The sequence below is a fragment of the Helicoverpa armigera genome, chromosome 10 (assembly GCF_030705265.1).
Source record: "Helicoverpa armigera isolate CAAS_96S chromosome 10, ASM3070526v1, whole genome shotgun sequence".
NCBI classification, from domain to species: domain Eukaryota; kingdom Metazoa; phylum Arthropoda; class Insecta; order Lepidoptera; family Noctuidae; genus Helicoverpa; species Helicoverpa armigera.
The window spans coordinates 4,218,875-4,234,361 of NC_087129.1; the positions used below are offsets into that span (position 1 = coordinate 4,218,875).

Here is a 15,487-nt window from a genome sequence, read left to right on the forward strand (position 1 = left end):
TGATTTTCATTTTTTTTAATATTTGAAAATTATTGCGCATCGAATAACTGTTGTGATTTGACATATAGTTGTTCGACGTTCTTTAATATCTTCAGGCCCTCTGAAATGAAAATGACAATTAATGTTTAAAACTATATCGTATTTATGCTATGTATATCACCTAACTTTCAACTTGCGCCAATATTTTTAATTAAGTTAGTCGATGTAAGTATTGGTTGACAATATTCATTAAAGGATCCCTCTTATAAGAAACATACATAAAATAGGAGTATAATGTCGATTATACCTTTACCACGTCCCTTGCGCCGCAGCTCAGCGATTCTCTCCACCTCACTTTCTTCCTCTGCCTCCTTATCTCTCTTTTGTGCCTCTTCGTGTGCCTGCTTCAGTAACGAATCTTCTAGAAATGTTAACTCTGAAAACATATTAGACAACTTGTATTTATTTATGTTTATGCCGTTGATCTCTGCCATCAAGTCCTCATGTGTAGATCTTTGACAGTCATTCGTGGTTCACCAGAATTAAATGAATATTGAGTAAGTGAACTAAGAACCCGACTTGTATGTAGTTAATAACATGGCTGGGTGGGCAGGATGGATGATGAAATATTAAGGTGTATTACTTGTGAGCCTCGGATCCATCCCCATCCACGGTCCATTGAAGATGCTCCCAGCATTAGGCCGGGACTTGGGGTCAGGCTCCATCAAAGCAGTTACTTGATGTTTGCACTCAGTCGACAGTTGATTAACTACGCTTGTACGAAATCGCCATTTACGCATCACCTGGTGGATAACATTGTTCAATTCATATTTTATGTATAGGTAGCAAGTTCTGAACTACATTGGTCAGTATTTTTTGGGGAATTTTGCAAACAACCTGACAAAGGTTTGGTCTTCTTTATCTTATTAAAAACTCGAGAATGGCTGGACCGATTTGGGTTATTTTGGTTGTAAAATGTCCGTAGAGGTCCAGGGAAGGTTACGATACGAAGTTTGTTGGGTCAGCTAGTCTTATACATAAAAAAGAATTGCTGTTCGTTAGTCTTACTAAAACTCTAGAATGGCAGGACCGATTTGGTTTATTTTGGTTTTGAAATGTTTGTAGAGTTCCAGGGAAGGTTTAAACGATACGAAGTTCGCGGGATCAGCTAGTCAACAATATTTATAAGTACCTGCTTTTCATAGAGTTTTTTAACTGACGTTTCATTGAAAGGCAATGCTTTGTTAAGCATGGTGTACAGGATGATGCCAATGGACCACATGTCCGCGTGCTTGGGCAGATACGGCACTCCTTTCAACACTTCGGGAGCTGCGTAGGACAAGGAACCACAGTACGTCTCGCTCAATATGTCGTGGCCGCGAGAACGCACAGCGCGAGCGAAACCGAAATCAGTAATCTTCACATTATAATTTGATGTGATCAATATATTTTCACATTTTAAATCTCTATGTGCTATGTTCATCGTGTGTATGTAGTGAATTCCTGATAAAATCTGCCTCATCCATAGTCTGCTTTGGTTCTCTGGCACAGCGCCGTTTTGTGTCAAAAAATCTAGTAAATCGCCGTTTTCTGCGAAACGTAGAAAAATGAAGTATTTAGCTCGCCGTTGGAAAATATTTGACACGTGAACAATGTGAGGATGGTTTATTCGTATTAAGACATCTAATTCGCGTGGTAAGAACTTAGTGAGGTAGTCGCGCGGAGCTTGCGCCGTGTCTATCACTTTACAGGCCATTACAGCGTGCCGTGTCTCATCGACCATATGTGTTGATTTGTAAACCTGCAAAGAGTTTTATATTTCAAGACTTGTTCCACTAGTTGTACCTGAGCACATAATTATTCGGTGTATTAATATTACCTTAGCGTAAGAACCTTCTCCGATCATTTTCTCTAATATAAATCCTTTTTCTTGTAACACCATAAGATCAGATTGTGTTGTGCTAAGGTCTACCTTGTCTGTAGCAGGACCCATTTATATTACAGCATTCTTGAATATTTTACTTCATTTTCACTTTTATAGGTAGCATAATTATATACGGTAGGAAAAGTGTTATGGATTATAGATATTCATTTTTATTGGACTGTTGTGGGTTGTACTGTAAATTTTAATGTTGAAATTGTGTTTATGTATTTAAATGACATTTGTATTTTTTATGTCATTACTTAAGATACCAGTATTTTAATGACAACTCATACATATGTACCTACGTAAAACCTACTTTTTCGACGTACCAAATATGCAAACTCACAAGTATTCTCGATTTTAATTTATGCCCTTGGATACGACTAGCCGTTTTCCTGCGGTTTCCCCGCGTCCCGTGGAAGCTACTCTGTACCAGGATAAAATATAGCCTGTCACTGGCAGCTCATGTAGCTTTCTAATGGTGAAAGAATTTTTAAAATCGGTTCAGTCGTTTTTGCGTACATTACAACCAAACAAACATAAATGTTTTTTTAAATTATTATTATCATAATACTACGAATCAAATGATGTTAGTACCATTCCTACTTCCCAGAAAAGTCCCTCATTCCTCATTCCGTAGTCCTTTGAAGCCGTTCAAACCTAAGATGACAATGTTTTATAAAGATCTGTTTTAGAAACCGTCGATATAACATATTTGTAGAACAAAGTAAATGTCAACCCCTTAGGAATTTGCTGTGGTGACCCACCGTCTTCGCGAGTTTGTCGCGTATAGCAGGAAAAATATTAAATGATAAATGAAAATGAATACCAGGACGTTGACGAAGCGTTTACGTCAACATTGGCCTTCACTATAGATGTTTCAGGTATATTGGAAATATCTTTATCTGATTTGCCCCCCTCTGCGTTCTCCAGTTCCTTTCTTAACTGTTGTTTTTCTTCTTTGGCCTTTTTGTACGCTAATGTCTCTTGAGGTGTCCATTCTGCAAAATTAATGCCGAAAGTTTATCCACATTAAAAAGAGTGAGATTTTAAGCCTTGACTTATTTTTTATTTTACAAATATCCGATCTAAATCTTACCTAATAATCTTGAGTCCATGGCTATCCATTCGCTGTTTATAATATGGTCGATTTTTATCCTATTTTGATAGTTTGGTTCCAACATTAGGGTAACTAAACGTTTACAATTTTCTGAAAGAGAATCTATGTACCGCGAACGGAATTTCCAATTTCTGTTTATTTGTGCTTGAAACAATTGCTTGATATGTTTGTCTTCGAACGGCATTGCTCTATTCAGCATAACATAGACTACGATTCCCAGCGACCACACATCTGTCGGCTTAGGATAGTACGGAGCACCTTGCAGTATTTCTGGAGCAGTATATGATAGCGAGCCACAAAACGTTTCACTGTGAATATCTTTAAGCGATTTATCGACACAACTACGAGCAAAGCCAAAGTCGGACAACTTAGCATTTTGGTTAGCAGTAAGCAGAACATTTTCACACTTTATATCCCGGTGAGCTATTTCAAGCTCGTGCATGTATTGAACGGCTAGAGCGAGCTGTCTTGCCCATATCCGCGCCTGGTCTTCCTGGACGGCGCCCTTCTGGAGAATGTACTCGAGCAAGTCTCCGTGCTCCATATACCGCATGAAAATGAAATATTTGTATCTTCTTTGAAATATGCTGTGAGTATGTACGAGGTGTGGGTGGTTTAACTTGATCAACATATCGATTTCTCTGGGTAGAAACTTCTTGACGAAGTCCTTGGGTGCCGTGTTAGTGTCAATTACTTTGCATGCTAATATCGATAGTTTATCGTTTTTGGTCGGATTCCTGTATTCGGCCAGATACACCTGTTTATTTGATTAAAAGATTTAAATAAAATTTTTCTTTTTTAAATATTTAGTAGGTGAGGTACCTAGTCCGTCACGGACACCTAAGCTTAACTAACTGGTAGCCTAAAAGTAAACCGTTTCTGATCCCTAAGTACAAAATTAAATTACCTTCGCATACGACCCTTCGTTAACTTTCTTTATCATCTTGTAACCTCGTGTAGCAAGTGTTAGTTGTTCAGATCCGGTAAGTTTCAATTCTTCCTCCATGTGATGAAACTATAGAACAATGGAAAGTAAAAGCAAGAGTATTCATCGATTATGCCCGTAAATGTAAACGTAAAGTATTCAGCGATTATGACAACAAAAGAAAGAAAAAAATCACCTTTGATTTTCCCTCCATCAAAAACTTAAACTGATTGTTTGTGTTTTGAAGTTAAGGTAGCAAGAGACTTTATCATTTCACTCGCCTGAAAACAAAAAGTACACCTATAATATCGGTTTATTTTAATAAACATGAAAGGCTCTTAGACTGTTATGAATAATAAATTAGGTGACGCTGAGAGTGATGCCGAAAATCAATATACCTCTACCAATATTATTTTATTTACGACGTAGATTTTCTTAACAAGTGAATGGTGATCACCTTATACACAGTGCTCCTTCCCGTATGGTCGAGGATGTCACCGTGCTTCGGACCTCTGTCCTCCGAGTATCGTCGGTGGTCCTCTCTGGCTCGTTTCAGTGCTGATGCTTCTACTGCGTTCAAAGCTATTAAGATTTTAATATTCAACATTCTTTTCATGTTTAGTTATTTTTAATTTGTAACTTTTCAGTCGGTTGGTCCCTACCTAAGTACCTACATATAAACTGGCCCTCAAAAAAGAAACAACAGATAAACAAAACTACATTATTATCAGCATGGTGGAATTCCTAAATATCGACCGAAAAATTGCAAGCTATCATTAATGTATCATAAAAGTACCTAATTATCAGTAGCCTGATGGATTCTTACAAATTAAGACTTCGTTTTCAACTCACTGGTAAGCCTACTGTCCATAGCAATCCAATCGGAACTGAGCACTTGTTGGGCGGAGTGGCGCAGTCCTGGATCAGGTTCCAATAGATGTTTGACAATAGTCTTACACTCGACTGAGACAGAGCTGCCTACTCGAGATCTGAATCGATATTTCTTGCCCATCTGCTGCTCGTACAATTTTCGCATTCGCGTGTCGTCAAATGGCATAGACTTATTCAGCATCACAAATAACACCACCCCTAAAGACCAAAGATCGGTTGGTTTAGGCAGGTAGGGTTTTCCACGAAGAATTTCTGGCGCTGCATATGACATCGACCCGCAGTATGTCTCACTTAACACAGGTGAGTCGTGTTCGTCCACACAAAATCGGGCGAAACCAAAGTCAGAAATTTTAACGTTAAAATTCGCTGTCAGGAGCACGTTCTCGCACTTAATATCACGATGTGTTATCTCCAACTCGTGTAGGTATTGTATGCCTAATGATAGTTGGCGAAACCACACTCTGGACTGATTTTCGGATACGCAGCCGTTCTTCAAAATGTAGCTCAGCAAGTCTCCGTTTTCAGTAAATCTCATAAAAATATAATACTTCGTTTTTCTTTGAAATATACTATGCACGTGTATAAGGTGAGGATGATTCAAGCGCACAAGCACGTCTATTTCGCGTGGCAAAAACTTGATGACGAAATCTCTTGGAGCTTTCGACGTCTCTATAACCTTACACGCGAGCGTAGCCTTATGAGCGTCGTCTTTTCCCGAGTACTCAGTTAAATATACCTGTTGAACAATACCATAAGAATATTACGTACAAAATAGGTATTAAGTAGGAAAGAAGTTAGACTAGGCGCAGTTAACCAAGCGCAAGGGGCGCCTAGTAGGTAATACACCTTACAAACAATGCATATAATGTTATCCACCTTAGCATAGGCTCCTTCACCTACGAATTTTTGTAATTTATATCCCTTTGAAGACAAAGTAATTTCTTCTGAGGCTGTAGTTTTCAATTCTGACATGTTAACATAAACATGTGGTAAAACATCGAGCACTGTGTTTTCCACAAAGCACCTTTCAACGCACCCTTTCGATTCGCTGGTCGGCTGCTCATATTCGAAGGGAACGTATGCATTTTTATAATTTTTATTATAAATATGTTACTTCGATCACTAGAATTTATATTTATTGTTCTTCATTGTGTTACATGTCGAAAGACGTCATCGTGAATCCGTCATTGACGGATGCGACTTCCTTCTTATTTCTTCATAAAGTCTGTCAGATTTAGACTACAGAGGTAGATGTTACATCGACATGACTGCATGAACTGCACCCGGGTCTCCGGACATTGCCGTAAATAATGGCACAGAATTATCTTGCGGCCTAGTGAGATCCCTAGCGTTTATCGAAACTCTGTCAAGACATCAACAATAAAGAATACGCAGAATACGCTGACCACTGGGGTTCCATTATGTCCCAACTTCAAAATCTGTAATAAATTGATAAAGAAGAAATGGGTGCCTTTTAGGCTCAATTTTTAAACTATGTACTAGCTATTTTAAGCGGTTTCACCCGCGTTCCGTGAAAACTACTTTCCATATCCGGACAAAAAATTGCCCTTTTAAAAAGAGAATGTGTAGCTTCCCACCAGTGAAAGAATTTTTCACACAGCGGAGTTTCTGTTACGTAGGTCCGTGTAATCACTCTCATTGCTTACGACCCCGTCATTCACGGCCAGTTGAATTACCGCAAACATCTCTGCAGCATCTGGCTAGAAAGCTAAACAAGCTGCAGGTGTTTATACCTACTTATATAAATAATAGGTTTATAAATAAACTAAAAACCATGTAGTAACAGCTTAAACTTTACTGTATCAACTAACACAGAATGCTTAACAAATAAATAAAAGGTAATGTGGAATGAAATAGGTATCTACCACACACTTCCAATTACAAAAAAATAAGGAATGAAGTATCGTGAGATTTGAAGAGAATGTTACAGACATTCTTTAATTTAAAAAAATAACAAATAATTACATTTCTAATTGCTTTTTGTTTAGAAATTCGCCAGCTAACGATATCCTCTGCAGAAAAGAGGGTGCTGGGGTTAATAACAACTCATATTTGCCGACATCCGGATGAGGTGGGTACCTCTTCTCTTTACGTATTCTCTCCAACATGTGTTGCGGTTCACATTTAGTCTTAGATTTCCAGTCGCTGTTCAAAAAGTCTTGGATAACCTTTGGTAATATTTTAAAAGTTTCCTTTGCTTTAGTTTCGCTGGGTGTTTGTAATGGCTCTGGATTTTGTGGGACAATGATATCATCAACGTCGAATTGTGTCGTTGGCGTATTATTATCTGTTGAGAACGCTACGTCATCACTGGATTCTTGATTTGTACCACTGTTATTATAGTAGTTATTGATACGTTCTTTAACTATATCACTTAGACTAGATTCATTCTTTGTTTTCTCTCTCTCAGTTCCATCAATATTGACGTAACCCGTCCTTGTTTCAGTCTTAATTAAAACTTGGTTCTGATCAATTTTTTCAACAGTACCAGTTTTAGCATCTTCCGATGCATTGGGTTCTGCCTCCGATTTAGGGGTTTCAACAGTTTTATTTGCTACATTGTTCTTAGTAGAACCTTCAATCGTTGTCATGAATTTTATATTGTCTTCTTCTTCTAGAATTTGGTACATTCTGTGAACTTCACTTATGTTAATGCTGGAAGTAAGTAAATAATGATTTAATCATCAGAACTGGACTGGCAGGTTCCTGCGAAGGTGGAGGGATGCGCAAAGAAAGATTGTAGAGAGATGTTTGTTGCATCAGTTTGAGCTCAGGGCTACAAAATATTGTAAGGGAAATTATATGTCCAACAGAGTTCTACTAATCCCGGTTTTAGTAATTATGAAAACAAAATATGTACAACCCTCCAGTAAATTAAAATATACTAAGTACTTTGTTAAATTAAAATTCGAAAAAAAGTCGTGGTGGCCTAGTGGGCAAAGATTTCGATCCCAGGGCAGGCAAGTACCAATGCAACTTTTCTAAGTTTGTATGTACTTTCTAAGTATATCTTAGACACCAATGACTGTGTTTCGGATGGCACGTTAAACTGTAGGTCCCGGCTGTCATTGAACATCCTTGGCAGTCGTTACGGGTAGTCAGAAGCCAGTACATAAGTCTGACACCAGTTTAACCAAGGGGTATCGGGTTGCCCGGGTAACTGGGTTGAGGAGGTCAGATAGGCAGTCGCTTCTTGTAAAGCACTGGTACTCAGCTGAATCCGGTTAGACTGGAAGCCGACCCCAACATAGTTTGGGAAAAAGGCTCGGAGGATGGGATGCTTACCCTTGTCTGGCTTCGTGGCAACAGTAAAGCATCGTTGGATCAATTGGGTGAGCCTCTGTATTGAAGATATAGCCACCCATATCCACCACACATTCTCCGTTAGGCGTGTTGATAACCGTGCCGTGTACGCCGGGGTTGTGAATAAAGTTATCCGGGTCAAATAATAAGTACAAGTACTTCGTTGTTTCGGCGAGGAAGAATGACTCCATACGGTCCTCTTTGCGGTGGTCACGTACGTCTTTGATCTGAAAGACATAAAGAGATAAGCTAATAGGTGATCTGCAATATACTAGGACGAATTCCGGGCATACATAATAGACAATAGGGGATACATTTTATGAGAGCTGTGGATGAAGCTCTAAGCAGAAGGTATCACAGCAAAATGTGGTTTCATTAATTCTTTAGTATACTTTAGCTAGATCAGATTTAGCAGTATCATCATATTAAAAGGGCTTAATAGGTTCATTTCTATTTTTGTACTTAGTACTTACCGTAGCATAACCGCAAGGCGTCCTTGCTGAATGCTGTATACTCCTAAGAATATCTTCGCCCATCTGCAGCAGTATTGGATCTCTAGTATCTCTGTACAAGTACATTATCGACTCAATAAGTTCCGGGCGTAAGGGGTAGCTCTCTCTTGACGAGGAAGCTTCGCCAGTGCCGAGGTTGTATACCTCGGGCGTGAATCCATATTGCCTCCATACGCTGTGGTAGTTGTGTATTATACGCATTGCTGTGTCGCTTTCACCTGAAAGTCCAAGGTTGTGTAAAAATAAAAATAATGATTATTTGTGGCGCCATTGACGTATCCAACAACTTTTACCAAATTAGTTTTATCTTGCGACAAATTATGCCGCATAAGTTGTATATAGCCTGAGTAGATAGATAGATAGGGTAAAGGTGGGATAGATGCCGCAGTGGGATAGATGCCCCATTTTTAAAAAACCTAACTTCCCATGCTCGCGATTAAGAAACAACCGTTTAACTAGAAGCCGCAAGCACCCCGCACCTTAGTTAGCCACGCGCCGTCGAGGGGTGAGGTCGCGTTTCGCTCGTGTGTGGATTCATCTCCGCGACGCGACGAATTTAAAGCGAGCGTAAAATTTTTGAAGGTGAGTATTTGCTGTTGTATAACTTTATAAGTAGATATTAATTCCGTCTAATTTTTTATTACGCATGTATATAGTTTCATGAAGTATACATTTTGATGTAAATGGTTGCTCTATTGTATTCATTTATTTTAAAAAAATACTAGGGCATCTATCCCTGTCAAAAAAGATAGTTGCCCTGATTTTTCACGGTATAGGTAAAGGCCAGGGGCATCTATCCCTCCATACACCACGTATGCCCTGAATGTATTATAAGTGCTTTGAATATATATATTTAATTTATATTTGTGTTTTTTTTTTTTATATTTTTCATTTGTTTATGTATAGGTATTTACACTTTTTATTGATAACTTTTGATTAAGTTACTGAATATAGCAGAACTATGCCACAAAAATACCAAGCAAAATACCAGTGCAAGCTCGAGTATGTTCTTGGACTACAGAACAACTGCAGTCAGCTATGGAGGAAATGGACAGAAAAACCATGGGGACAAATGAAATATCCCTAAATTTTGGCATTCCACCAAGAACATTACGTAGACGATATGCTGCTAAGAATGCAGTAAAACAGTTAACAGACACTGGGTATGTAATGTAATGATTGAATGTATGTAATGAAAAAAGGCTAGTAAAGCACATTTTAAAGCTTGGAGATGCAGGATTTCCCCCAAATAGACAGCCATTCGTATGTTTGCTTATCATTTTGCTGAAAAGCTAGAGCTAAAACATAATTTTGACCACGAAAACGAAACGGCTGGAGCTGCATGGTTCAAAAGTTTTATTGACAGAAATCCAGAGCTGTCTGTTAGACAAGCTGAAGGCCTATCTGTAGCTAGAGCAAAGGGTTTGAGTAGAGAAGAAGTAAATAACTTCTATGATCTTTTGATTAAAGTCTTGACTGAAAATGATCTGCTAGACAAACCGGAAAGATTATACAACATGGATGAATCCGGAATCCAATTAAAATAAAAATTTAAATTATAAACCCGGGAAAGTCATAGCGACGAAAGGTGCCAAAGTCGTCAATTCAGTAACATCTGCCGAGAAAGGTGAAACAATGTCAATCGTAGCCTGTTGCAATGCCATTGGTAATTTTCTTCCACCTGTTCTGATAATATGAATTTGAAGATGGATTTCCAATGGGCTCAAAAGTATTTATGAATAAGAAATCTGCATACATAAATACTGCGCTTTTCTATAAATGGCTACTAGAACATGTCATCTCTGAAGCCGCTTCTTTCTTTCTTTCTTCTTTCAGATAATGACATTATTTTGTTGTGTTTGCCAAGTCATACTACTTCAGCTTTACAGCCCCTAGACAGGGCAGTATTTGGTCCATTTAAAACCTATTTAAATCAAGAGACCAATCAATTCATGCGCCTAAATCCAAACAAAAAAATCAGCCGCTATAATGCAGGAAAGCTTATCCGCAATGCTTGGCTTCGCTCTGCTACTCCTTCAAATGCTCTTGCTGGCTTTAGAGGCAGCGGTATTTATCCAGTTGACCGAAATGCGTTGCCAGACACTACATTCCTGATATCAGATACTGCACTTGATAGCGAAAATCCTGGCACATCTGGTGCACCTCATCAAGTTGATCAACCAGGCACATCTCTTACACCTCATCAAGTTGATCAACCTGGCACATCCCGTTCAGTTCATCAAGTTGATCAACCTGGCACATCTCGTGCACTTCATCAAGTTGATCAAACGTCAACAACCGAGGTTCAAACGTCTTGTTCGTTAGATCAGCAACCAGAGCTTATCAATGTCTCAGAAAGCACTGTAGGTATCTCGTGCGTGAACCTATTGAACAAAGAAACCTGTTTGCCTCAGACTTCTGCTTCTGTAGTTGGTCGAATAGAGCTCGATAATCAAGAGAAAAATATTTCTCAATATGAACATGATCATACACCACCAAATCTGAAGCAAATTCAAATAGACAGAGAATCCCCTAGTCTCTTGATGGATTTCAATATTTTAGAAGATATTAGCATTTGTGAAATTGGTGATTCTACAATTTTAGAGATTTTAGAAGCAGAAACACTTTCGAAAATTCTAATAGAAGCATCTCCTATACCAAAAATTCCTTTGACCATGTCTAAGAGAGCAAAACAGTCCGCAGATATTTTGAATTCAATAGAAAATATAAAACAAAAGAAGGACGTCGCTGAAAAGAAAGTTAAGCAAATTATATATAAGTTAGACAAGAAAAACAAGACTGAAACTACTAAAGAGAAAAGAGAACTTAAGAAACCAAAGAAAAGAACTAGCATTAAAGAAAGACAACAAAAAAAAACATTATTTTAGTGACAACGACGATGATGACCTAGCTGATTTCTGTGATAAAGAAAATGATCATTACCTGAAAGTTAAACAAGGCCGCGAACTACGAAAACGACTAATGATTTACAGTTCAAACAGTGAAGATGAAGACAATTCACCTAAAAACAAAGTCAAGGGAAAGAAAACTAAAGGTTTGCCGGTAAAGAAGACTAAAAGAGACGGACAGGATGAGCCTAAAGATACAAATAAAAATAACTGAATAGAATGCTTTGAAAACTATGAACAAACAAAGTCTAAATCCGACTGGATTCAATGTGTAATGTGTCAGTACTGGTTACATGAAACCTGTACACTTTTCAGAATTATTTGCTCGAGATGTGGAAAACTTAAAGCACTGTCCGGTTAAATATTATGATGCTAAATATAGTGTTATTTTAGTTTTTAAGAAAGACTGATTTTTATGATTTTGCATGTTGAAACTTAATAATTAATATTTTATAATAAGGGTTTAAAAATTTTCGTGAACAAATACTTTTAGAATTTTATTGTGTTAATTTTAATTAATCTGATAATGAATATAAAAAGATTTAAAAAACTGAAAAATACTTTTAATTTCAAATAAATTAAAGTAAAAAAATATATAAATATTATTAATATAATATACTTATACAGTATGAAGGGCATCTATCCCGCACCGTAAGCATCTATCCTTGCTAGTATTTTCAAGGGGGGGCAACTATCCATAGGGGTAGGCATCTATCCCCAAAAATTGAGTTCTACAAAAAGCTAAAATCTGCAAAACGTGAAGTCTATAGGTCCAAAAAGACAAATCAAAAATAAACATAAAGGATTAAACTAGTTACATTCATAGGTGTTATTAATGTAGAACCAATATTTATTAAATTAGAAGCATATTTCAAAAAGTGGGCATCTATCCCGCATTTACCCTATAAACTCTTTTGCAAAAAAGCGGGTATGATGCGAAATCTTAATTATAAATAATTGCCTTACCTACAAGGCTTAGGACACCGGGCCAGTAGGACTCGAGAGACTGGAATACAGGTAATGTAACATGTCCTCGCAACATCGTCGCCCAAACGAACCAGTCGTCTTTCTTCAAGTACTTCTCTATGGCTTCCCGCGCTTCCACAAACATTGACATCAGTTCTGGTCTCTCTAATAGAATAGAACCTACAAGAATGTTTAAATGAATAAATATGATTAAACAATATACAGGAAGAGCTAGCAGCTAACTTTTAGCTGCGCAGGTTCATCAGTCAAAATGCTGGTTGTGTTCTTTTTGTGGATGGGTTAGCATCTATTTCTTATAGGAGCAGATTTAGCTCTCAAAAAAGGTTGTGGGCCACCTCATATGCATGAGAATCAGGTATGTAAGGGAGGCATCAGGGTACATAATATGTATACAGTGGTAAGTAAGTACTCCTTATGTATGTACTTCTCTTATGTACAGCCTTATATACTTCCTTGGTTATGTATAGAAATATGTATATAGAGAGAGTACATAAGACGACAGATGATGATACAGGCTACAAAACTGTACATACCTTTAACTAAATACTCATAATAAGAGTCAACACCACCTCCAATACCAGCATCTTGTGCTGTCCATCTGCCCGTCATTACATCTATGTGATTACCAACTAGTCCTATTGGTGATTTGTGATGGTATAATGCTTGGAGAGCATTGTAGGCTATCTGCAATATAAATAATATGCTTCAAAACTTAAAATAGTGTATGCAGTACAAAAAGGTGATTTTTTATTATATTCTGTGAGGCTCATGTCAAATAGCTACCATCCATAAGCAAGACACATTGTTTCTCATAAGAGAAACCAGACATAAGTCAAACTAGATAAATCATTGAAGTAATATTTGGGTCATCATACCTCTTCATATAAAGGATCTCCAGTTAACCGACTTAATGTTCCAAATTCTATAATAAATGTTCCAACTCCAGCGGTGCATGTGACGCTGGTCTCTCCCGGTGGCACTCCAGACCTCAGGTTTATAGTACCGTAAGGCATACCAGTTGTGGTGTCAAAAGCAGCTATTAATCTTTGAGCTACATCCTCTGCCAGTCTCAGTAGTGGGCCATTACAGGGCCAGCCTGGTTCTAACTTCATGCCCGTTCTGAAATAATTATATTTATCTTGGATTTTCAAGTAAGTAGAAATTGTAAGTGAAGGGGACATAATACTGCCTCATGTGTGTGGTAAGTGGTACTATGCCATTTCGAGTGTACAGCAACATTCAGTTTACTGAAGTAAACATTTGAAAGCCCAACAGCAACCACCTAATTAAATAAAATCAAAAATAAAAAGCAATAGATACTTGTATTACACTGAACTTACTTATGGGAGAGCAGATGAGCACTCAACAGTCCTCCAATAATTCTAATATTAGTTTCAAACACTGATACATTAATATCTGCATCAAAGTTCTTCTTCTGTAGTACTATATCAACAACTCTGTTGAACTCTGTATAGTTCCCCATGATGGCTAATGTGTCTAGTGCATCTATGAGTGTGAGGGAGTAACTTCCCCAAGTGTCCACGCCATCACAGCTCAGCGGCCTCAACTCGTCGTAAGGATATGCATATCGTAAGTAACTGTCGTAGGCATGTTGAAACATATCCCGTACTTCCTCCCTTTAAAAGGAAACTAGCATTTAGTGAAGTCGTAAACAATGGTCAACACGAATATTATCATGTAACGCAGTAATGATTTAAAAGTATTCTGACACAAGGTATAGGTTTATACAATTATGGAAGGGAAATAGAAAAGTTTATGATAGAAAAGTTGTTCTTAGGGGTGGTCTTTCGTACCTGAGTTTCAAGATATCAGACTTTTTGTACACTCGAACTCCATAACACGTATCACAGCCATAAGAGAAAATAAATAATAATATAATCGACTTTATCATAGTTACTTCACAACTTGGTGGATTACTGATAATAGAAAATATTGATCTAAAAGATCTTTTAAAGATTTTTTCTGTCTGGATTGCTGTTCTTACGACTGTGAAATTCTGTTTACGTTTATGTGTCAATGTCATTGTCACATCATGACACCACTTCATTGTCAATGATCTAAAATGACAATTTTGACCCTTCGCCGCCCAACGCGCGAGTTAAGAATAGGCTGAAAATTATAAATATCTTTGTATTTGTTACATTTTATATTCCTGATTAATCTAAAAATAATTACATTGATACTTTCTCTTATATTCGGGTACACAACAAAAAAGAAAAAAAAATCTTGATGCATATAATCCTTTATAAACATAAACCAACAACCTAGGTATTTAAGTTCTAGGAATTAGAAAAGGGTAATTAAAGATAAAGATATATTTATTTTGCAAATATGGGTACAAAGTAAATGGTGTTATAAAATAAACAGGTTCTGCCATATTTTGCCATTCGGCGTGCAAACATTTACAAGTTGTTGTTATTACAATCTAAATTAAACACACTAAATTATACATCAAAACTAAGCAATTAAATTATACAAATAAGTAGCATTAAAGAAAACTAGATGAAACTCTAAACATAATATAAATAAATTAAAATAATGCTTAACAGTATACAATTAAATAGGTACCTACTTAAACTACTTAGCGACTAGTTTAATGTCTTTGTCAGATAGAAATTCTCCTATATTATAGTATGCTTTAGTAACTAAATATTGCTTTAACTTATTTTTAAACATTTTAGTAGGTAATTCTTTCCATGACTTAGGAATATTATTGTAAATGATCGGAGCCATGCAGAAGACACTTAATAAATAAGCAATCCTTTCTTGGCCGTTGGTCGGTTTGTTTTGCAATATAATTTATTTGGCATAAAGTAATAAAAAAGAGAGGAATTTGCCAGTTAAACGGTTAAAAACCATAAACTATCACGGGCGCATAGATTACAGACCACCTAA

General features: G+C 37.1%; 3 protein-coding genes across 7 annotated transcripts; all 3 read right to left on the minus strand.

Annotated features, from left to right (window-relative positions):
- LOC110371844 (testis-specific serine/threonine-protein kinase 6) lies at window positions 1–2,444 on the minus strand. The gene is made up of 5 exons (XM_049841031.2): window positions 1,859–2,444; window positions 1,172–1,780; window positions 623–782; window positions 287–415; window positions 1–100 (listed from the first exon to the last, which is right to left on the minus strand). The coding sequence occupies exons 1-5, from the start codon at window positions 1,970–1,972 to the stop codon at window positions 30–32; spliced, it is 1,083 nt and encodes a 360-aa protein (XP_049696988.2). The 5' UTR covers window positions 1,973–2,444; the 3' UTR covers window positions 1–29.
- On the minus strand, window positions 1,431–6,506 carry LOC135116549 (testis-specific serine/threonine-protein kinase 6-like). Of its 5 annotated transcripts, XM_021328256.3 has the most exons (7): window positions 4,406–4,756; window positions 4,145–4,229; window positions 3,931–4,038; window positions 3,003–3,780; window positions 2,733–2,904; window positions 2,501–2,563; window positions 1,434–1,569 (listed from the first exon to the last, which is right to left on the minus strand). In XM_021328256.3, exons 2-6 carry the CDS (start codon window positions 4,160–4,162, stop codon window positions 2,533–2,535), a joined length of 1,107 nt encoding a protein of 368 aa, XP_021183931.1. In that variant the 5' UTR covers window positions 4,163–4,229; window positions 4,406–4,756; the 3' UTR covers window positions 1,434–1,569; window positions 2,501–2,532. The 5 variants fall into 5 exon arrangements, with proteins under 5 accessions (XP_021183932.1, XP_021183931.1, XP_063892793.1 ...); XM_021328257.3 differs by lacking the exon at window positions 2,501–2,563 and having other exon boundaries at window positions 1,431–1,569; XM_064036723.1 differs by lacking the exons at window positions 1,434–1,569; window positions 2,501–2,563 and adding an exon at window positions 1,964–2,096.
- A 131-nt stretch (window positions 6,507–6,637) lies between these two features.
- LOC110371842 (ER degradation-enhancing alpha-mannosidase-like protein 2) lies at window positions 6,638–14,592 on the minus strand. Its single transcript, XM_021328254.3, has 8 exons — window positions 14,386–14,592; window positions 13,912–14,208; window positions 13,447–13,690; window positions 13,105–13,255; window positions 12,551–12,730; window positions 8,637–8,893; window positions 8,146–8,390; window positions 6,638–7,515 (listed from the first exon to the last, which is right to left on the minus strand). The coding sequence occupies exons 1-8, from the start codon at window positions 14,481–14,483 to the stop codon at window positions 6,822–6,824; spliced, it is 2,166 nt and encodes a 721-aa protein (XP_021183929.3). The 5' UTR covers window positions 14,484–14,592; the 3' UTR covers window positions 6,638–6,821.
- Between the last annotated feature and the right edge of the window lie 895 nt (window positions 14,593–15,487).

Coding starts and splice junctions, on each gene's coding strand:
- LOC110371844 (XM_049841031.2), bottom strand. CDS start 1,972: ATGGGTCCTGCTACAGACAAGGTAGACCTTAGCACAACACAATCTGAT. Junction 1,781..1,858: donor GAGAAGGTTCTTACGCTAAG/GTAATATTAATA, acceptor AACTCTTTGCAG/GTTTACAAATCAACACATAT. Junction 783..1,171: donor AAAAACTCTATGAAAAGCAG/GTACTTATAAAT, acceptor GTTATCCACCAG/GTGATGCGTAAATGGCGATT.
- LOC135116549 (XM_064036723.1), bottom strand. Junction 3,781..3,930: donor ACGAAGGGTCGTATGCGAAG/GTAATTTAATTT, acceptor TCAAATAAACAG/GTGTATCTGGCCGAATACAG. Junction 2,905..3,002: donor CATGGACTCAAGATTATTAG/GTAAGATTTAGA, acceptor TTAATTTTGCAG/AATGGACACCTCAAGAGACA.
- LOC110371842 (XM_021328254.3), bottom strand. CDS start 14,483: ATGATAAAGTCGATTATATTATTATTTATTTTCTCTTATGGCTGTGAT. Junction 14,209..14,385: donor TCTGATATCTTGAAACTCAG/GTACGAAAGACC, acceptor TTCCTTTTAAAG/GGAGGAAGTACGGGATATGT. Junction 13,691..13,911: donor GCTCATCTGCTCTCCCATAA/GTAAGTTCAGTG, acceptor TAATTATTTCAG/AACGGGCATGAAGTTAGAAC.